General features: G+C 40.3%; 1 protein-coding gene across 14 annotated transcripts in view; it reads right to left on the reverse strand.

The window, feature by feature from the left end:
• Positions 1 to 24,266, reverse strand: part of LOC128892853 (cAMP-specific 3',5'-cyclic phosphodiesterase) — a 179,014-nt gene that overhangs the window by 7,313 nt on the left and 147,435 nt on the right. For 13 of the 14 annotated variants that reach the window (XM_054153451.1, XM_054153453.1, XM_054153448.1 and 10 more), the window contains 3 exons: positions 5,858 to 5,951; positions 4,061 to 4,290; positions 873 to 1,136 (listed from right to left, as the gene is read on the reverse strand). In XM_054153451.1, coding sequence (XP_054009426.1) covers positions 873 to 1,136; positions 4,061 to 4,290; positions 5,858 to 5,951 — 588 coding nt within the window. Of the gene's footprint in view, positions 1 to 872; positions 1,137 to 4,060; positions 4,291 to 5,857; positions 5,952 to 10,952; positions 11,511 to 24,266 lie in introns of those variants that run through there. The other variant, XM_054153455.1, reaches the window with a different exon arrangement.

Below are 24,266 nucleotides of genomic sequence, written 5' to 3' on the forward strand. Positions count from 1 at the left end.
TATTTAAATAGTTTTAAACAATTTAAGACAACCATAGCTCCAAAGTAATTGTGACTACACCATCTGTCATTGCAATTATCGTTAAATAATCAATATTAGGTACATAATTGATGCAGTTTTGCACTCGCGGAAGTTATTTAGGATACCTAGCAACATTCATGGACCATTTTCAATGCGATTTAGATTGTTATTAAACAATTATCAACGATTCCTGTCAAGCGTACTACCGACAACATAAACTTTTGCACCTACTAATCGCCGGAAAACCTTTATAACTGTTTAATTTCAATCGAAATCGTATCAACACCGGTTTAACGGTTCTTGAATGTTGCTAATGATCTGTCTTGGTACTGTCTTTCACGAGTACCAAGGTCCATTATTTATATGCATAAAGTTAATAGAAACAGTAGAATAATGTGAATATTTCTAACAAAGTAATGTGTAGTTAATGTTCGTTCTATGTACGTTCTATATACTACTACTAGTACTACTACTACTACTACTACTACTACTACTATTACCGTCAATGGAAAAACCAATAAATTATTTAGCTATTATTTAATTAGCTCCTGTAGTTTTCAAGATATTTAAAAAAACATCGGTTTTCACCGTCAACTTTAGGGGCTGTTTTCACCCTTTCGATATGGACGATTGTCGGTAAAAAAAAATACGTGTCAAATATTTTCTTGAAAACTATACATACTTAGCAGATAAATTTTCTGAAAATCGGCGCGTGACAATTGGATATGTTCTCTTATGTGCCCCGTTAGGGAAAAGGTTTCCCGAAGTAGAAAAAGGTTGTTTTTCGTGACGGTCCTAGTTGCGAAATTGCTGCGAGCCCGAACAAACACAGCAGCGAATAGAATATTAACCTCGAGTGCGGGCGTATTGAGCAGAGCGTGGGTTGATTGGGTCACGTCGGCCGCGTGGAGGCTATTGTGGAAGGGATTGTCCTTGACGTAGTGATCCTCGAGGGTCATCATGAAGGTTACGAAGGTCTTCGGCGGTATGCCTAGCGATTTCAGCAGGTCTCGCCTCTGGAAGACTGTGTATGCGACGCAGGTCAGCGGTCTGTTGCTGCTCAGCTCGCCTATCCTGAAGATGTCGATGCCCCACTTGTCGATGTCTGACAAAAGCTGCAAATTTTTAACGGGATATCGTTAACGAATCCTTTTTTCTGTGAAACGGAGATGAGATATTGGTTTTGTAAAAAAAAAAAAAAAAAAAATGAAATTTTTAGGGCTGATCTCATTGTCACGGATGTGTTTGCGAACCATCGTATGGTCTCTCGTCGAACCAGTTTATTATCGCGCGCGCGCGCCAGCTTTTGCTAACTTGGCGAAATTTCTACGGGGATCTATACCAACCGAACTGAAATTCTTCGAGGAAATTTATTTTTCCAAGACGCATCGATCTCGTGTTACGATTAAACTTTGGACAATTCATCTTGTAGACAGTTTTAAAGGAGTCGAGGTCACGGAATTAGGCTTGCTTTGAGTCACCGAGCGTTTCGCGAACCATTAAGGGCACTTAGCACCGATTCACGGTTTTGCAAAATACCGCAACGAATGGAAAGTTTCCTACCGGACGAGTCATCCTTAAAAAAAATTAAGGATTTCAAATTACACGTAAATATTCAGCGCGGTTCTGCATTGCGATTAAATCTATATTCTCTCGTTGCGAATAAATTCGTCGATCGACTGTCGCGTGCCAGCAGCTTTCGCGCGTCGCGTCGCACCGTGACGTTAAGGTGAGACGATAATAACGATGATAAAAGTTTCGTGAATTTGGGTTATCTGCGACCCATAACCTCGACCCAAATAACTATCCGAATCGTACATGTGACCCGTGCAGTTGTCAGCAAAAATACTTTAACTCTGGTGAACTGATTCCATTATCAATATTTTTTGGAATATTACGCGTACGCTCCAAGGTCGTTCTACTTTACGATTATCGAGATATTCGCTTTGTTCAAGGAGCGGTAAAAAATGTAGGTACACGCTAAACAACTTGTCGATAGTTGGTCGATGGGTTACGAGAAAACTGGAGGTTCGGTATCTTTCGATAATTCGATTAGGTAATCGGCTGATTGTGTAGATAACGAATTACTAATTCAACTAAAACGTTTGTTACACGGTTATAGACCGATGACGGAAATGTTGTAATTGATCTCTGATATGATAATAATCATTTATCGAATACCAATATCGGTGTTCTTTATTCGATGTGCGATTCGTAAGTAAATAATTAATAATTGAGCCTGGCAATTTTCCATTGGTAAATATTTCATTACGAGCCCAAAGACATTCCGTTATTTCGAATCGATTGTATTTTCCGACTTGGCGATTACGTTATTAAACGTTTCAATAAAAAAATGTCTGAAATGTTCGAGAGATATCAATGTCCAGATAAACCAGGTTGGGTACTCGTGGATTACATAATTCAAAGAGTTCGTAATCGAAGAGTATCGTTTCCAACGATATTGCCGTCAATCAGCATCTTTCCTATTATCTTACTCTTTAAGTTTACCGTCGCAATCTACTCCCATAACCGTTGGCGAGCAAATATTTGTCAGTCGTGGCATTTTTCGCTATGCTGGAAATTTCCTAGATCGGAGCTCTCTTTGTCGTAAAATTAACACAACAACCTCGTTAGTCCGGGTTTCGATTCGATAGATATAAACACGCAATTAAAGTAGCTACGCGAATTCGTATAGACGTAGAAAAGCCATGATACGTATAATCGAGATTCGAATTAGCCGCAAGCTCTTTATAGGGGACATTCGAGTCCACAGCTGTGCACCGAATATAAACAGCAGAGCAAATCCCCAAGTTCGCCCGGAATGTCGACACCAACGCGCCAACTTGTATTCGTGTCAGGGATTACACGTGTTTCTGGTCCCGTGCAAACGCGACTGATAACTATAGACTGCAGCTTGGAATTAACGGAGGAGCAAATCTCTGATATCGCAGAGTAGGTACCGTGTGATCCGATTTGTGGCTTCGCCACGATATTGGAAGCTATGGAAACGAGACAGGGTATCGCGAGTATCTGTTTGTTCTGGGTGACTGCGACTGCGAACCCGAACACCAACGTAAGTAGATCCAGTTCGTTATCGAATGAAATTTGATCAAACATTTGCTCCCATGGGATGTCTAGTTTTCGTTTTCGTTTTTTTTTTCTTTTTCGTTAGACCTGTCGATCCTCCGAGTACTCGATACGCGATCGCGATGATCGAGTTGACTCTCGGACCGGTTGCGGTTGTGCAAGCAACACTCGCTGCGAGGCACTGAATTCGTAATCGAGGCCTTCCGGATGGGTAGAAAGTGTCGTCGCCGTTAATTAATTTCGCTTTCACGATCGTTGTTTACACTACGAGAGAAAATTACGTAATTCGAACGAATACATTTGGATTTTGTTTTGGCATTTCGCTTTGTTTCGTTCGACATCCTCGAACCGAAAGAAACGATCGATGCACCTAAATATTAATTATCCTCTCGTAGATATCTCTTTAATGAAAAATTTATGTTTCATCGGAAGAAAACAAAGTTCACGGTGGTCTCGTAATTTTGGCTTGTTGTTTGCGGTCCAAGCACTTCAATTTGATCATCTATCTTTTCCACGATTAACGCATACACGCCAAACATAACCACCTTTTGTCAAATAATAGCCTGACGTTGCAACAAAACAATTCAACGCACGCGTGAAACCTAACCATTGTATCGCGACCATGTTCTCTATTGTAACGCGAGGGTTCCCAGCCCAACAATTGTACAACATATCAATTTCTATAGTGAACTTGTGTTTTCATGCAACCAACATATCCAGCTTTTCTACTCTGACAAGACTCGACGAATACATCCTCATTGTCAACTTTGTGTCATCTGAACCCGCCTAGCTCTGTCGAGTTTGGCCGTTTACGTTTAATCATAACGTAACGATCGGAGATTGAGACGTAGCACGTTCGGCTACCTGCCGGGTCGCGATGCGCCGCACCGCGCCGTGGCGTTAGTTCAACGACCAACGACAACTACCGTAAAGCAGAAATACTCGTTCTTACCTTGCCAAGTTCTTCTTCGTGAGGTGTTTCAACGCCGTAAAGTGGTACACGTTCTCCCGTGAAGCTGTTTGTGTGCGTGAGTGGTCGTTTAACGCCACTTATGTGGGACATGGCGGCTGGACCTCTCTCCGCGCGATCCTTCTTCTTCGCCGCTCGTGCATCTGCGCTGCCTGCAGCTGCAACTGCATCTTCGATTCTCAAGGACGGTAGGTCCAACTCCTGTTGTTTGTCTGCGGACATAAGCAAGAAACTGATCGATAATAGAAGCAGAGGGAAATCGATTCAGATTTTTATAGGCAAATATATCAATTCTACCATTCGTTCTACCTGCGAGTGCAGATAAACATTACAACGTTTTACAGCTTTCCTTCTTTCCGTTTATCGAAACAAGTTGTTCCTCGGTTTAGCGTAAACGTCCAGACCAATTTGCGTTTCGTTCGATGTAGAAATTTTCCTGTCGAACGATCGTAATGCCCAGACCGACATGAATAACTTTTTTCTTAATAAACACGCAAGCCATAATTATATTGCGCTTTGTGACAAGTAACGTTTCAGCTTTTTCTCTATTAATCGAAAAACATGGTACGCTCGACTAAATTCTCCTTGTCGCTCGTGGTTAATTACGAATAAAATTCGCCTGAAAATTAAAAGCTCGTTTGTACCATAATAGAGAGAGAGAGAGAGAGAGAGAGAGAGAGAGAGAATGAAAAATTCAGGATTTCTAATTGCACGAAATATTGGATTATGTATGTTGCGAATTTTTCATACGCGAGCTGGTCAAGTATTTATCGATCGCAGAATTCGATGAGAAAAATGAAAATGTCACGTGTCGCATAATCTCCCGTTTACCATAATAGTATTGCGCGCGACTGAAAAGTAGATTAAACTTTCGAATGCAATCCGTGACCTTTATCCGGATTATATCGACATATCGGTTGCGATTCGACAGGTGTTCGGAGAAGGACACGAGTCTGAATAGAAGCGGAATTGCAACGTTAATATGTAGTGTTTAATTATTACTCATTCCGAGTTAAATACGAACCTTCGTTGTACTACGCAAGTTATTTTCATCTTTTATATTTTCTACATTGGCAATTCCTTCAGGATTATTAAGTGGAAATAGCAAATATTCGATTCTGGATTGAAATTATTTTCTCTCTTTACCAACGGTATTTCAGGTTTCGAATAACGACGACAGCCAACTCTTTGAGATCCTGGCCTGGTACGATGGCTCTACTTAATAAATTCTTTGAAAAGAATTCGCCAAACGAAATATTGGACAGTATCCGCAAACATGCCACAAAAGGAGCTGTCGAAACGTCCTTAAATCGCCTTAAAAAGCTGTTTACATAAACGAGCATTCATTTCCTGACTGGCTAAGCGAAAAGAAAAGTTCGCGGGACAAACGAGTCTGACGAGATGAATGCTCGATAAATATGCGTGCATACGCGGACTTTCAAGGGCTTTTAATGCGTAAGAGTCGGTGCTCGTTTCCATTGTTCCTGATAAATCTGCTCCTGGCTGTGCCGTGGCCTCGCGACGTTCAACCATTATCCTTTCTCCGTTTTGTCTTCGTGTTCGTGGTTTCACGGGTCGCGTGACGTACGCTACGAGTTGCCGATTGCGAATACGAATAGTGTTTCAACGAGCATTATTCAGAGGAAAAACTGTCTCGACGCAAAGGGTTTGCTCAAAAATGGCTTTAGGATTCGGTTTTTTATATAACAATAACAATCGTTCTTGTTTCTCGTTCTCAAGTAGAATAGTCGAACGATGAATACTTAAACTTAAACTTACCAAGAAAGGTACTACAGATGTACTCTGATATTTGGTTGCCAGATTTTGAAGACTCCGAGAAGTGGGAGAGTTCCTTGTTCAGCATACGTTTGAACTGCAAACAGAATAGAACGCAGCGATTACTATTTGTCGGCAATTAATTAAGATTTCTTTTAAGCAGAGGTTACGGAGTACTAGTTTTTATGGTCGGTGGTTCGTCTTGGCAAGAATTTTGCGATAACATGTAACGTTGATTTTAAGTTGAGATACACTTTGAGTTTTACGACGATGCGATATACCGATAAGAGACAGGCAGAACTGCGTACATATGTATTACTTGTACATAGAGGTTTTCTCCGTTCGTGCGAGCTATTCTATGTATTTCATTTGAAATATTTAAGGTGATTACGCGTACAGCATCGATGCTCGAGGAATAAAAATGAAACGTTCGCGGACAGAGCATTAGAACGCGATATAACAATTGACATAATCCTCCGAATCGAACGGATCGGAAACCCAACGTGAAACAAGAACGTGAAGGACGCGATGCTCATTTCCGATTTCCGATTTCCGATTTCCGATTTCCGATTTCCGATTCTCGATTTCCGTCGAGCAGCTCTTATCTCGTGAAATTTACGATATTTACGTTCAATGTCGTGTATAAAATTTCAATGTACACAAATATACATGGACAAATGGGACGTGTACAGTGTGCTGTTGTGCACACACGTAAACACGTATAGTCACTTGCAAAAGTACACGAATGTGTATATACTACATATATCAAGCCAAGGAATACGTATCAGCGAACACGCAGTGGCTGTTCCGTTGTTTGGGTTTCTCTTACTATTAGTCTTATCAGCTCTGTGGCAGTCGGCAAAAAATTCTGTTTTTTGTTTTCTCCGATTACACGGACACACCGGCGCCAATAAAAATGCGCAAGCGAGAAAGGATGAGTGACCTGTTATCGAATCGATTGTTTTGAAAACTCGATTCAAGCGCTCGTTCGCTCGATTATTCTCAATTATCAATTATCAATTCTCTCTTGCACTCTCTTATCGATTCATTTTCCAGCAAACTTGTCGTTATTTCGTCGCAACGTAGCAACATCGCAAACACTACATTATATCATCTTGTTGTTAGTTGGTTGGAAGAAATTCTTGTTCCCTCTGACGTACCAAAGTTATCCAGAACTCGCGTCGAAACTTTACCGCAATTTCCACCAACTATAACGGGCAAACTATTGGAAAAGGATCGATAGTGTATTAGATCATTTGAAAAGCAGATACTACGCGGAATAAATGGATGTACCTACGGACTCCTCTTTGTACAGCTGAGGCGAATCATTCCTAACGCAAATACCTTTTTATCGATTAGTCGAACGAAAAGTTTGCTAAATAACATCAAAGTCGATCGTATAATAATCTCGTTGAAACAAGAGTTTATAAATAAACCAACCACAAGCCGGGACGATTACAAGATTTAATTAACGCTGTTGGTTAAATCACCGATAAGATTATCGATTATTTTCTAAAGATAATTTCCTAAACGAAACGTATCGATTTTATGATAAACGGATCCATCGTCGATGAACCCGATACATATTTTAATATCAACGTGCCGTATCGGCAAGTCTTTGTTAAGCAGTTTTGCGATTATTTTTTACGCGAGTTTTGTTTTTGTACTTGTACTTGTACATACGTATATTCGTTTCAAACACTGCGTAACGTCGTATTAGGTCAGGTAAGATTTCTTTTTTTGTAATCTAGGTCTTATTCGAAAAGCCTGAAATTAATTCTGAATAAAAATTAAATTAAACGTAAAAACTGTCGGAATATGTAATTAAATTGCGCATTTGCTCGAGACAAAATACTTGTAACGCGTGTTATTTAATACGGGAGTTTAGTTTGAATTACACTAACAAGCGGTGCAGAAACATATGTATTTGGAAGTTATACATTCTTTTTAAATACTCTGGGAGAGGTATTGGGCCTGTCAGGATAATCGTAAGGTTTACAAAGAAAAATGCTATCTCCGACAATTCTTAACGCGAACAGACGATATTATAATTTTAACATTCGCTGGGGAACAAACAACAAATCTTGCAACGGAAAATTCAAATCAATCGCGTGACTAGTTTTCGTACAATAAAATCATGAATATTAATAGATTCGCTGTCACGGTGACTTTAATGCATGTAAGAATACATTTTTTCAACGTCTAGGTCATAACGAACACTAAACTGTCTACCGTGCTTTCATATTTCCTACGTTTAAACGACTAAACGATGTAAACAAATGTTTATATGTTTCTTTCTCTATTTTGTACTTATAACTACTTTCATAATACAAAAAGAATGACTGTTCCAGGAAGAGAGATTGCAAGAGCACCGAGTCATTTATCGAGGGTATAGTTTTCTTATTATTTCTGCTTCTATGACTCAAGCTCAATTTGTCCGATAATAGGATCGGTGGTAACGTAATTTGACGTATCGTGTCTGTAACTAGCCATCTATGTATTATGCCACCGTATCGTCGATAACGAATGTTAGACACCTGACGAATTTCATGCAGAGTCCCCGAGGTAATTCTTAATCGACTCGATATCTTAAACTGTGCCAGCTTCCTCGTATCTCGTATCTCGAATCCAATCTTAAACAAATTCGCACAGATTTCTAGGTCTGTGAGTAAACGTGCTCGTAAATAGTTAGAAAATCCTTTATCACTGGAGAGTGCGAATGACATTGACGAGCAGACTTCGAATGATTGCGACTTAAAATGCAGTCAATTGTATTAAAAATAATCTACGAAAGAAACTATCGACTACTGATTAACAATAAGAGAAAAACTAATATGCGATACAGGAAAAATTGAATCACCACTTCCTGTTTCAAGTTTTCCGAGAAACAACGTCGCTATAAGAAAGTTAGTTAGACTGGTAAAAAAATCGATGACTCACAGTTAGCCAATTATTTTGCTGGATATTCGATTAATTAAATTTGCTTCAACTTGCTACGTAATGAAACGTCATCGGTTAGGTGATTACGCGACCTCGTGACACTTTTATCGGCAACACGCAGGATTTACAGCCTAATGATAATACTTATCTTCTCGTTTCCAGATACTCTAGCACGATATCTTTTTCTTTAAAGATAAGACGAAGGAATATTTAAACAGTGAAGATTTTATTTTTATACTCGGTGAAAAGATTCAACTGTTGGTGAAAAGCCAAGAGATTCTTGATTTGTCTCCAAAATCCTATTCCGTTTTCTTGGCCCGACAAAATGAATAAATTATGCAAACTTGAGTGGTAGTCAAAGTGGCAAAGATTAGTTTTCTTTTTGTGTCGTAGATATTCCAAGAGATTTTCCTCTGACCAATATTTCCGTGATAAACACTTGAACATTATAATTTTATCGTGGATATTATTAGATTTAATCAAAATGAAAGCGTATTGTTTATAACTCGATATCTGCACGCTCAACGCTCAACTATCAATTTCATGGAGATATAATTAATCTCGCGGAAGGTAAAATGTATATCTTTTTCATTTGGCAACAATTTCTTTGAACAAGCTTTGGCGTTGTACGCGAATTCGTGAATAATAAATAAACGAGTCGATAAAAGGATTTGAAATTGAATTCGAAGATAATTTAATCAGTTTCAATCTTTTTTTGTACACAAAGAAGATAAAGAACCGCGATATCTGATTGGTAGACACGTACCCGTGGATCCTCAGGCAATGATAAATTCATTGACGATCTCCTCGAGGAAAGTTTTACATGCTCGCTCACGAACAAGCGATTCATTAAAATCGTGTATATTTATACCCATATCCAAATCCATATCCATATACGTATACATATACATATACATAAACATGTACATAATATAATATACATATATTTGCGTTGTCGTATTTTTCTTTATACAATACTAATTCTCCTAATTCAAGATTTAACAAAGTTTCATCGTCGTTAAACTTTCTAAGAAAAACAGCATTTTGTCAATATTTCAATGCTCTCTAATCACGAGTAATTTATCGATTTTTCGCGACGCGACGTTTCGCACTAATTTTGTGGCAACGAAGGACGTCCGTATGTATCTAGCTCGTTGCGATATCGTTGCGATCGTTTTTAAAATCGCCTCGATGAAACCTCTATCTACCTGATTTGAGAGCGACATATGGCAGGGAGGATTCGAGATTTGCTCGCAGATCGAACGATTCAAGCTAAATCCACGAAACTCGTTCCATAGACCAATATTTTCTCTTTTATCTTAGCGACTAAGCCGCTGAAATCGCAGTGTAAATGTTTCTTTACGTTTCTTTTGGAAATCAATTATTTTATTTAATCCTAGGTAATCCGCAATAACATTATTTGCCATTTGAATTTTCTTCCGATATTTTTTCAGTGTTTTATATTTTCCTTACGAAGAATACTCGACACTTGTCCGGTAAATCTTGCAGTTGGTATCGAATTGGTAATACGAGGGAACTTTCTACTTGCATGAAATTGTTGTTGGCATATGGAAAGCGATGCGATGCTTACGTCTATTCTTAGAAACGAGTTTCAACCACTATACGTACAAGTTAATTAATAGCTATTTTTCCTACACTGTCCCCGTGAGAATAGTTCCATTCGCGAATAGAACGCAGAATTGGAAAATTCTTTTCTTTCTATAATATAATATATCAGTCTAACGGAGGATAGAAACGGTTCATAGACGTGAGGGAAAGTGATCGATTGCAATCTTGAAGAATAAACCAAAGGAATCAACCTACTCGAAGACAAGCAGTCTGCTGGTAAATGGTAACAGACATTCGGCGGCATGCTCGATTGTTTACCTCAACGTCTACCGCATCGTATCGAATCCACGTATTTACAAACTGATAGGCGATAATATTTTGAACAAAAGGCGAGTGATGCCTAAGAGACTGGTCTCGCGTGGACAATGAATAGGACCATGTTTACGGAATCTTTTGGAGGATTATCCTAAATTGTCCGTAACGATAGCCACCGCATCGAGTGGTATCGAGATCGAATACATAACACGAGACCTTCGAGTCTGACGAAACGGCAATGTTACTGGGATGAAAATTCCATGTTACGATTTACCTGTGCGACTACGATACTAGCCATGGCTGTGAGGTCCGCCAGGGTCGTCAAATAGTTCAAGTACCGCGCGATCTCGTCAACGTTTCCGGTACCGTACTCGGTGTCTATCTGTTGGACCATGGTTCCAAGAGTCTCGGGTACGAATCGAAAAGTCTCGAGTCAACGACCGGATTTCACTAGCACACGTCGTCGATGCACCTCAACGAGAAACAATCACGAGCATCGACGTGTCTCCTCGAGTCGCAGAATAATTGGCTCGCTTTCACCAATCTTCCTTCTGTCCGTACAGACCTTGTAACGTTGTAACGCACTTTCTCTATCTTCGGGAGGCTGGTTACTCTTCGATCTTGTCTTTTGCTCGCGTAAACGAACGATTTTCGACACTGTTCGGGTCTCACTTTGCCGCAGTTCAGCGACTAATCTCACGATTCCGGTTCGTTCGAAAAGTTATCACTGTTTTTTGCCACTGTTTGCGAAATACGCGATAAACAATGAGACTCGCTAGGATGGAAAGAGTTACGATTACAAGTATAGAAGGTTTTGTTTTGTTTTGTTTTGTTTTGTTTTGTTTTGTTTTGCTTTGCTTTGCTTTGCTTTGCTTTGCTTTGCTTTGCTTTGCTTTGCTTTGCTTTGCTTTGCTTTGCTTTGCTTTGCTTTGCTTTGCTTTGCTTTGCTTTGTTTTGTTTTGTTTTGTTTTGTTTTGGTTTGTTTTAGTTTGGTTTGGTTTGGTTTGGTTTGGTTTGGTTTGATTTGATTTGGTTCACTAGATACGTCGCGTTACGAGATGCACTATGCCTCAGAGGACGCTTGCCAGAAGCGTGAACGTCACTCGACTGCTAAACGTGGTCTACGTGCCGGAATCGCGTCCGCCTGCTTTTTATCGCAACCAGTTCTGCGTCTCTCTCGGGCGAGTCGCGTGTTGGAGGGGGAGGGGGGGGATCGTTCGTGCGAGAAACGGGATTTCGAGAATCGGCAGGAAGCGATCCAATTCAAACGAACTCTTGTCTTCTTCCGATCATTTTTGCGAAAGCTCGTTATCGCCTCTTCAATCATCCAGAGGATTTGTTTCAAACAACCAAACATCTTGTCAAAGATGTAGATTTGGAAAATCTATTACAATCTAACACGAACCGATCCGCGAAAGTCTGCGAATATCTAATTTAAAATTAGCGTTATTAACGTCTTCAGGGTTAATAGCTAGACGAGTACACCATTCGACGACAAGTCGGAACTTATTGTTAAATATCGAGGATGAAATGAAAGCGTAATATTTTTCAACGCTTTTTACAGGCTTTTAAATTGATTTCTGCTATGCAAGGATGACAGTCACACTTCTAATATTAGCGATAGAAACGAGACTGGATAATAATAGGCGAGAAGAGAGATTTCACGCGTATAATTTTGGATATTGTTCTCGGCAAGATTTCTCACTGTCCGAGTATACGTGGATTTAACGTGAAATCTTGCCGTTCGAATAATTTCTTCAAAAATCTTACGCCCGTTAGGACTTGGCTAAAATGCATTTTCGTTGGGTGTTCGGAACACAGCAATATTTCCGTTGAATACAGGTTTGTTACACTTCTGTCCGAAGAAATCGATCTCGTGATTTATTATTTTTAATTACAAATGAACGGGTTTTTAACGAATTTCAACGTTGATAAATTACTTGGACGGATAGTTTGTCGAGAAAAAAAATTGTTCAGCGATCGAGACTATTGGTTTGATTTTTTCCAACTTGTCAGTGACGGACGATTAAAGTTATCCTTGATTTTTGAATACAGCGTACTCCAAATCTACGTCGATTAAAATATTTCCCTTATAGGTAGAAAAGTAAAAAAGGATTAACGACACTCGATTCTTTGAGCGAACCTTCGATATTTACACTTTAATCTGACCAAGCCAGAAGAAACTCCGTAAAAGAATGCCCACTTTTCTTGGTCCTGATATCATTGCTGACAAAGCTACCTAACGTCGCAAACAATCAAATTGACTCACTTTCTGTTCATCGAAATGAGTCAACAAAGAGTTTCGACGAACGGGATCGTTATCTCCTATTTTGAAGTCCGAGACCGTCCAAAGCGGTTCTCGAGCTAAAAAAACGACGCCTCTCGTAGGAGTCTTCTTTTTCCCGCTTAGGAAGCGCCGAGTAGACCGAGTAAACGAGTTACCATTTAGCAAAAAGTATCGAGCATCTGCGCGCTGCTGAAGAATTATGTAAGCGCACATGTCGCGAATGGTACTCTCGAGGAGGCGTATTCGAGCCTTGTATAACAACGCGTAACCATACATTTTCTACACTTTGTATAGAACAACCGAATCCAACATCCGAACATCCAACATCCTCCTCCAGATTAGAAACTGGCAACATCTCGAATCTTGTTCAGTTGAAAAAGAAACATTCGTTACATTCGTTTTGGATTTGATCGTAGAGGATGTATCGTGACGCGTGAAGGTGATCCGTAATCTGATTCATAGCCTACACTTTGCAACCTACGAGATTCAAATGTCTTCTTCTTCGGTTTTTCACGTTAAACGACCAAAACTACATATATACTTTTTAAAGGTATCATTCGGAAATAATGTTACGGTAAAGCAGACGAGACATGGTTAACAACGCGAAAAGCTGGTAGACTATTCGGAGAAGATGACGCGTTGCAACACAAGTTTGAAGGGAATTCTCTATTACGGACTCTTTCCAAATAAACTAAAGTATAAATTCGAACCTATCGACAAAACCTATACCGCTCGAATTGGAACGAGTAAACGCAGGCGTTGAAGACAAGCGACTCGAGTCGAGGTTAGTCGATAGCAGAGGTAGCGGTGCGCCGTTGCACCGCGGCTGGCTGACGCGTGACGTCTGTTTCCACTGCGGATTTAAAAAGGATACCTAATGCCTAGCAAACTTGACCCAATACGTACTCCGTTTCTACAAACGAATTCTAACGTTACATTTTCATCTTTTTCATACTGTAAGGAACATTTCAAAAGGGTCCGATGATTTTTGTGTGGTCGTTCGCTTTTAACATGTACACTCGTATACGTGAGATTGCAACACATGGCACATAAACAGTTTAAAATCTATCAAGTGTTTCTTTTTTTGAAAATTTCTAGTAATTTATATCTGTTTGGTTATTTTAAATAATTGCAAAACGAAGAAACGAAAATAGTATATAGAAAGAATGTGAACATAGACACGTGTTGCTGGGAATCCCAAAAGAAAACACTTTCGTGAGTTACAATTATTTACCTCGTGTATTTTATCCTTTATTTTCATTGCATGTATACCGTCGTGTTATTATAAAGTTGAAAGAGCAGTATTATATAAAATATAGTCATTCTGATTGTGTTATTTCTACTATCGCCAAGTAGAACGTACTCGAACAGATACAGATCTTTCTTTCTCGGAACAATATCATATTAATCGTACAAGAAACTCAATAAACAAGAACTTTGAACTTGTCAGCTGGAATACTAAGCAGACCTCGTTCGAAACAAGATTCTGTTCTTCGCAAAAAAAATCTAATTTCAGATATATGTGTACATAATATGCAACACGTTTTCACTTACGGTTGAAAATCGTGAGGACGAGTCAAAGACGTAACGTTACCCAGCCAAAATAAAATACTCGATTCGGATGGGGGAGATATAAAATTACGTTTCTCCGAAAAAAAAAGTAGACTCGGTGGTAATTGAATTTTTTCTGCAAATCGTTTCGACAGCTGTCAATTGCCGCTAGGAAGACACACGAGGACGTGACAATGATCACGTATACATTGCAATCATCATGCGGTATCTCGGAATATGAAATGTGAAGGCGCGGGGCGGCGTGCGGCGCCGGCGTGTCGACAGACACCGAGAGAGACAGATCATTTTTCTGCCAATTATTCTTCGTATGATTTTCCCGAGCATATGCGATTTATGCCTGGACAAAATGACCGAATCCTGAATCGTTGTTCGATATCTTGGTTGGTATGTACGAGATTACGGTTCAAGGTTCCGTATTCTCGGCTCTTCTGTTGAACAGTTGGAATAATAATCACGCGTGATTTAATACCGAGAATAGGTTTATTTGGTGTACTCCTAAACGTAACGAAGTCGTGACGTTTCTATAAAATCGTGGCCGGGCTTGCTTTCCAATTTTGGCCATTTAGCAATACAAACGCTGCTCTCGTTCGAGGTGGAAATTAGTTCAGCTCGAGAAACAGAGCTTGGAGGAAATTTTGCGTCGAAATACAGGTAGAATAATATTAAACGACTCAAGTTGGCTCAAAATCTGTCTCACGTTTTGCTCAGATTTGTACACACCACGAAGCGAGCTTCTCGCATATATTTCTCTATTAGCATCTCGACGTTCGTTACAGAACCAGATATGCTAGGCCTCAAACGTCTGTCCCCCTTGACCCTTGGTGTTTCCACGTTTCTAGATCGTTAATGTGCAATACTCGGAACAAACTCGATTCTCTACTCGATGTAACTTTTCCGCCTGTGAATCTTTCAACTTTCATCGCCATGTGATCGTTCGACGTAGGAATTACCAGACTCTTGTTTGTTATTATTCATTCTGAATCATCGAGTTTTTCCGTCAAAAACTTGGAATCTCCGCATCGTTTTTCAATCATGTATCGCTTACACTTACATTTATTTATTATAGGACATTTCTCGTCTTCTTTTAGTTGCGTAAAACGTTTTTGCGATTATAATACAATATAAAATCGCATTGACCTAGAGCAGAAGTGGAAAAGCTTTCAGCGTTGCGAGAGAGCATGTCGTCGCTTTCCCCTCTGTCGTATTCGATAACGGTCGTGAAAAATGATGAAAGGATTCGTCGAATGGCAGGTCGTTAGGTGTGAGCAATGAACGTCGCGCGTGACACATCGGTGCGCAAACGGTTGCACCTCATCGTAACGATTCATCGTATAATAAGTCGTTACACTTGTAACTCGTATTAGTCATCGTTCCGTGCTCGGTCATGATTTTCGCCAAGGACATGCGTAGAATTCAGCTTCGTTAGCCACCTGTTAGCATCGGCGCATTCGAGGAACAGTTTCAACGACAGCCATTCAGCTCGATTATCACCAAGTTTCTTTGTAGACGGCAGGCGGCAATTCACCAACGGACGGCCACAGTCCTCGGCCCACGGCACAGGGTCTAGACTGTTCGAATGTTGTATTATTTTCAAAGACCGATAGAGTTCGATACCACTGGCAAACGACCTTACGTCGTGCTGGCTAAAACATTCAACCGAGGGTTTGCCGAGTACGAGTGCTCGACACTTTAGGTTGACCTAATTGTCTGCGATAAGAGCTCATCTGCAGGGTGGCTTTGTGGAACTGGGCCTGCTAAGGACGACATCCCTAAGGATCTAATGATCTATCGGGTACCAACATATCGAGACAATTACAAGAAAAAACTCACATGGAAGAAAGGTAGTTAATTTAACGTTTCAAACGAAATCGTACCACCTCGTAAACGAATAATGCGCGCGGCCAGTAGTAACTTTTATTTCTTTGGTCAAGCTATATATATACATATGTCTGTAATGACTAATAAGTAAAAGAGTTACAAATGGAATAACGACTTATTCGATGTCCGAAATGAAATTGGCCCAGCTTATGATCCAGAGCAGAACAAACAACGTGACCACGTTGGGAAAGAGCGATCGATGCACTTTGAACGTCACCGTTGGGCGTCGCGAAAACGGAACAGGGGAAGGTGAAATAAAAAATGAACGTACTGCAACGACAAATTATCGATCTTCGCGGTCGGTGCATGTGGGCCGTCGCCGGAAATAACTTTTGTTCCTCCTTCCGACGCGTCGGATGGAGGAGGAAGGCCGTCGCGAGCCGAGTGCTTGCTTTGTCGTTGACTTGCGATCGGTTTTCTTTATGTCGCTTCTTGCTTTCTCGATTTCTATCCATGTCCATATTCGATTATTTCAACCGATTACCTAATATCCTAACCATTGAAAAAATATCGAACGTAACGTTTGAATAATGCTGGTATTTCGACACATCGATCATTTCAATAAATACATCAATTTAAGCGATACATCATCCGTGTATACATATACTCGAATTGCAAGCGAAAGCAATAGGAAAAACCACTAGGAAAAGCAAAACGAAAAGTTCACGTTCGAATTAGAAGAAATGAGATCCATAGCTTTCGAAACAGCGAGACCGATTGTCTGTATTCTGTATGAATATAGGCTTCAACGAATTGATAAAACGAGGCAGATGGGTATGGGTACGTATGCAGCGCGCATCGTTAAGCGATGATCGTTCACGAGGCATACGCGTGTTTAAGAAATTGTTGTTGACACCGATTATATGGAGTACCTACTAGAGAGACATGTGTCACGAGGTACAAAAGTGCATCTGCGATTCTTTAAGGTCGCGTCGAGTAACGATTACGTCGCATCTTGACAGTGGCATTATCTAAGTCCGGTTGCTGGATTGCTTTGCTATATCTCGTTTAACTAAAACTCGTTAAATTATGCATTTAACGGAATTTTAAAACAGGTGTGGCGTGCTTTACTTTCCCCTGATAATTCAGAGTTGTACATTGTTATATAATAGCAAATTACGAGATTCAAACGAAATGGTTAATTAGTTTCCTTCCTGCCTTTGCGCTTGGATTACGTCGAACCAAATTTATACTCGGCAATTAGCGTCGCATGGAACACCGCAGAATTCAATCGACTTTTTACGGTTCTGTTGGCAAGGACGTTAGTCGAATAAAATCTATCCAAAGGGGAATTAACAGTTGACAAGATTTACTAGTTATAAGCAATTTTAATTTAACCATTCCGTAATGTTTAGAACGTTTCTGCAGCGTGTTTGTTACCGTTTCATTTTTAGCGAGATTCATCCTACTTTACGGATATATTCGTCTACGATTATAATGTAATAATAAAACTCGGTGTAATTAAGTAGCTTGTAATAAAGCTGTCACAACGTTTGCGTACAAACTGCAAAATGAAACTTGGACTTTGAACCCCAACTGATACTTGTGTAAACGCAAGGTTTACGCGTTTACGATAGCTGCAAAATAATGCCACCGTTGCGGGTGGATTTTATAAGCGAAAGATAAGAACGCTAGCAAATACACGTGGTCGTGACGCAAAAGTGGTTTGACGTATGCGAGAATTTATTTCCAGATGGGTTAATCGACGGGGTACAAATTATCTGCGATTACCTGCGATTACCTGCGATTACCTGCGATTATCTGCGATGGCAGCTCGGTGTACCGTTATGTTTTCTACGCTGTGCACAGCGGCACAACGGCACAACGGTACAAATCGACTCTAGGAAACTATCTCTATCAAGCCTAAACGTTACCGTACACCTACACAGATATATCACTCTTGTATTGTTACGAAAGTAACGAAATTATTATTATTATTATTTATATATCTGCATCGCTTTACCGCGCAGATCGTCTTGAGAACGGTCGTCTAACTAACGCACTCGTCGGCGTCGCGTCGTTTCGCTTGACAGAGAAGATTGTTTAACGTCCGCGTAATCAGCAGGCGGAAAACAAATGTGTCGGGACGCGACGAACCAGGTGAAAAACGTGCACGATGGCACGGATCTAGCAAAATCAATGAAAAGCCATTGATCGTCAGGCGACTATAAAAAGAATAGAGAAACTCGCTTTCATCTTGGACGCTCGTACTGCAATGTTTGAAGACGCATTTAGAACAGGTCTACTGGAACAGTTTATACACCGTTAAGCACTTTGATTAACACTACATTTCACCAATTTCCTTCACATTTCAATAAAGCTATTTAATTTTCGCAGTCTCGTAAAAGTCCCAAAAATCAATTGGAATTTCTAGGATATACGATCCGTAAAATTTCTGCCACGTTGGCTTTGTAGAGTCTGAAATTCTTTTGCGGAACACTCGCAGTAAACCATCTGCTTTCGATCGAAATTAACGAATGCCAGCATCCGGTTCTCGCAAGCAAAATATTTCCTTCGACGAATCAAGCCATTTACCGGATGTTTCCTTGAAATTCCTTTCATTCTTTGTCGATTGTCGACGGACACTTGACATCGCGCGAGAATCGGACATTCGAAAATTAAAGGTCCAAGTGTCGACAAGCTTATAATAAAAATAAGGTAAATGTATACAAGGAAATGTTAATAATAGCTGTCTGTTTGTAACGCGTAGTGAAAGTGAATATCCAATGCAGATGAAGGATGTTTCGAGGGTGAGAGAACACAACGACGCAACGTGTTGCCATCGAGGCTTGAAGCAAGGCGTCTAGTTGGCTGGCGTCGTTTTATCGGCCCGTTCGTTCACTTTTAATCGATCAGCAGCGTGTCGAGTACCCTATTTTCAATCGCAGACAGGAATATAACGATTTAGTAGTAATTTTAATTATTCGATTTTTAACGCCTCGGAATTACACGCGTCTCGTTCTTTTCGGATCTGACTTTCCGTTAAACATGACTCGGCCAATGCTGAAAATGATTAGCGAGTAGTAAAATCGATTAATCGATACAAATTCTGTGTCGTAAACATAGCGTTGGATTTCCACGTGCTGCAAGAAGAAGCAGATAGGCACGATTCTGCATGGAATGCAGAAACTTGCAAAGTACATTGGATGTGATGCGTTAACATGAAACTAGAACTTTATTATTTATACCGCAACAGCCTAACCAGCAATTTTTTTATTCAAATTCCAAGGAAAAAGAACGCGGTAAAATGAGTGAAAAACGCCTTGTTCGAGCGTGATGTCATGTTTCAGGGAATTCTGCTAAATAAAATAATCGGAAAGTCGGGAAAGGATCCGATAAAATTGAGATTTAGAAACAGGAAAATATGATGGTAAACGAGGTAGAACAAATCTCCCGAATTCGACGTCAATTCCAGAGAAATCAATGAGATGCAACATCCGGGGTTCTGTTTGTAACAGGAGAACGAACACTAGCGAAGAAAACGACTCTGGCAGGGAGAAGAAGTGGTACGAGCTTCACGAATTCCACAAATCTGTCGTCAATTGTAAAAAGTCGATAAACGTTTACAGTAGTATACGAAAATATGGGGAGAAGTCACGTCGCGTCGTTATCGAGCCTCGTGCCGCAAAGCACGATGAACAAATGGCTGTGGAAACACGTGAAAGGCTGATGCGGATACGTCACAGGTGTACGAGGCAAGGGTACGAGCATCAACGGGGGTGGCGAATGATATAGCTTGCGGGGACGACGACTTACGTAATGCTCGACGTATTTTTATTAAATGCTACTTCTGTTTGGCGATGCGTGTAATAACTCTGAGCGACGAGCTGCCTGTCACACAACAGAGCTTAAAAGGACGCGTTATGTAACGGGGAAAGGGATAGGGATAAATATACGTAGTATGTATAGGCGCGAGAAAGATGGAAATGTTAGCAGCGGAAGCTATTATCCAAATTATTCAAAACTGTATGCGTACGCGACATTTATTATCATCAAGTATTTTCAAGTTAGTCTCCAAGTTCACGTAGATCGTAACGTAAAAAGAGCTTGAGGTTAATGAAAGGATCGATACATGTAGATGTCATTTGCAAGGTTGAAACAATTGAATTTCAGTAATTGTACTATCGATCGAGTCGGAGAGATGTTACGTAATCTCGTGGAGTCAACGATGAGAAATCGCCACAAGATTGCGACACGATCAAATACCAAAACTTTGTCTTTCTATTATGCAATATAACAAAAACTTCCTGTTAATTACTTTGTTTAGTTTCATATTTAATTCCAATCTTTTCATTGAAATGCAAAAGATGACAAGTATAATTTTACGCAAAGGGAAAGAAAGCTAACTAACTCGATTCACGAATCAGAAAAATCAAGTTCAAGAACGGAACAGAAGAAAAGTAAGAATGAATAACGTGGCATAAGAAACGTCGCGACGTCGCCGCCTCCGCGTCAGGCGCCTCTTGGCCGGACGCCAGTCTTATGGATTTTTGGACAATTTCGACCAACACATTCGTCCGTCTCATTTAGATCGTCTACGGAGTAGATTTCGCCTAACCTCCCAGTTTCTTATGACTTGTACGAAAATCAGGCTAACTGGAAGCAACGTCGTTAGTTGGCACAAAATGTGGCGTCGGTTAGGTCTTTAAACCGTATTAAATCAACCGTACGATAACAAATTTGGAAAAGTGGTTTCATTCTTGAAAACGATTAGCATCGCTGTATATTCATCGAATCACGTTGTGTAATAACGAAACATGCCAACATAAAATGCAACTACGAGAGAAATGTAATTAGAAAAAACTTATCATGATATTATATAAATATGTACGAGTACTTTGCAATATTGCATAAAGTTAATTAGTTTCAACGGAATGGAAGAGATCTAAATACGTTTGAACAAACGTTATTTCACGATGCGAGGTTCGGTATAAATTCAGTAACATTTACTCTGACTTTTAATGGAATTAAACGAAGGAACAATGTTTGTGTAAATGAAAATTACATCCATGAATGAGAACCATATTTCAATATTTACTTTTCATTATGTGGTTTGCTCGTTATTTGATAATCATCGAGTAGTATTAATTTAAATAAAATTATTTAAACGTGTTTTCGACACGGCCCAATTTTTCGTTAAAGTTAGAAAAGCCCCGAAGAATTTGCGGTATTTCCAAGGTGGAATGAAATTGATAGGTCTGACGCCACACCGCGCTATCGTCATGCCATCCTAATTCGCGGTATAAGCGACGTCGACGCTGGCCGACGCGACCAAGAATATGACCGGCGCGCGGCGTTTGTTTGACTCTCTATGAATGATCGACTGTCGAAAGTCCTTCAAGTTTCGTAAAAATTTCCGAGAGACAAACCATAGATACCGACTGAAAGAGCAAAAGGAAATCCAGACGAAGAGGTATCGATCGGATCTCGACATCCGGGCCACGAGCGGAATCGAAAAGTGGCGGTGAAAATTCGATTGGCACTCGTAGGGCGGAAACTTTTTAAAGGTCAAAGTGAAGACGGGCCAGCGAACGAATGGCTGCTCACAGGATTTCAAGTTTCACGAGAATTGACGGACCGCCCTGAGAGATATCGAAATTCCTCGACCGACGCCGATGCTTTGTCGAAGGAACCCGTTGCTACTAAAACACCTTTTCAACCTCGACGTTCGAACAATATACATATGTACGTATCTACGTATCCAAAGACGAGCGAATATACTCGAATCGACTGAAAGATTCGGATCAATGTATCGGAATGTATTCAAACATTTGTCCAAACATATTCGAACGTGTTCGATTATCTATAGAAAGATTGGCCGGACGTAATTTTAAAAGAGTTCGGAACCAGTGATCAAATCCAGATACGGAGTAGTATGAGTACTCCTTTAATCAGACGGTATATAATTCTCGCGGACAGACGAGTAGTACAGATCAATAATAGGCTAGCTGCTATGTTTATTTGAATCGAATTTATACGGAAATTTTGTATGTTTCGAGTACGGAAATCGCTATTGTAAATATAATACTATTAGTTTGTTAGTCGTGCAAAGTAACAATGTTTGATTTGTACCTTTCTTTTCTTTTCAAAGAAAATCTCAAACGTTTTTAAGAATGAAATAATCGGTAGTTGAACGGCTGCAGCAGTGTTATAAATAAATTCGTCATGCTCTACCATCTGCTCGACGAAATGATATTCATTGTTCGCCCACGTGTATCTACACCGACCTGCACGAAGCGTCGGTGTCGGTATCGACGTCGCGTCGACTCGATCGCGGTGTGCCTAACGATGAGGTCACGAGTTACCGCCGTCGATGTAGGTCAATTAATTCAAACTATCGATTTTCCAAACGAAAAAAAGCAAAAGAGACAAGGACGGCCTTTGAGACACGCGAAAAACACATTTGCTTTTACTCGGAGATGTCCAAACTCCAGGACCAATCGACACAAAGATCGACTCAAAGATAGCAAAATTTACATGAGAAATTTGACATTATTTCGACCATTTCTCGAATCCATCTTATTCTACCTTGTACCTTTCATACATTCTTTTCCATTAACGCTGCGAAATGTACAATTATCGTCTAGGCTCCTGGCTTTTCGCGTGGGCACAATCGATATTTCCTTGAATCCTTGCCAATTCTATAGCCGAGCAGCATCCACCGCACCGGTGTTCTGTCATCTCGCGAAAGAACCAATTCGCGCTCAACGATTCGTGAAATTATGGCAAATATTTAGACCAGATTTATGGTACTTTCTTCGTACACGGCAACGATCGCGATCGTTACGTTTTCTTTATATCTCCTTTTTTATTACATCTTCGTTAATAACATTCTTGCTTCGGAAGTCACAGACTGTTGGTCGATAACAATTACCATGTTAACTAAACAAAATAGTTGCACTGTTTACCGTTAATATTTAACATTCCTCTAATATTCGCTCACTCGATGTACTCGAAAATTGTTCGGTACGACCAGCGCTTCCGCGAAGCATAGGTTCCGTAAAGTAAACTCAACCGAGAAATAATAAATCTCAGTCAAGTAACAAGCTTCTAAAGCGAATCGTATTGTATTTGCAGGAAAAATCAATCGAGCATCCACGGTTCATTATAAATTCTCCCTCGCCTCTCTTTTCTTTTTCTCTCTTGTACGATACTACGTATTTATTTTACGATTTTATTATCGAGTAGCTCTCGGTCGGTAAATTAAAATGAACAAGACCTTCGGCAAACGTTCTTTCCAACCTGATACCTTTCCACTTTCGTAGTTTCTAGATTTTCCTAGTTTTCATCGGTAATTGCCGGTCTAGCCTAGTCCGAGCGAGCGAAACAAAAGTTGCAAAAGAAACGAGAGCACGGTAATCGATCGCGTAGCTCGAAACGCCAAAAAACGCACTGCCTTGACCCGACTACGTGACACGCGCGATTTAACGTGAGTTTCCTCTGTCGTCCAAGGAAAGCGTCGGCGCGGCGTTGCCTGAAAATCGTTTCCTAGAAAAAGAAGTTCGAGGCTGCACGGTCAAAATTCTGCCAAGCTTTCCAGGAATTCGCGAGGCTGTCGGCCCGCAGCGCGAGCGGGCGCAATAAATAACATTCGTCAGAGAGGCTGCTCGATTCTATCGAGGTCGATTTCCCCCATAGGGATCCGCGGATGTGTCGCAAAATTCGTTGGAATATTTATGCCAACATTACCACGGAACTTTCAACATTGAAAATTTTGTTATTTTCGAACAAAAATGTCCTGTCTGCGGAAAATCATCAACTATGGTACAGCAGGTGGCGGTTCGCGATCAGTTAGTTTAGTTAGATAGATTTTCAATCTCTCAAACTCTTGCGTGTGCGCCGAGGCTGTAA

This window comes from Hylaeus anthracinus, unplaced genomic scaffold (genome assembly GCF_026225885.1).
Source record: "Hylaeus anthracinus isolate JK02 unplaced genomic scaffold, UHH_iyHylAnth1.0_haploid 2, whole genome shotgun sequence".
In the NCBI taxonomy this organism is placed as follows: domain Eukaryota; kingdom Metazoa; phylum Arthropoda; class Insecta; order Hymenoptera; family Colletidae; genus Hylaeus; species Hylaeus anthracinus.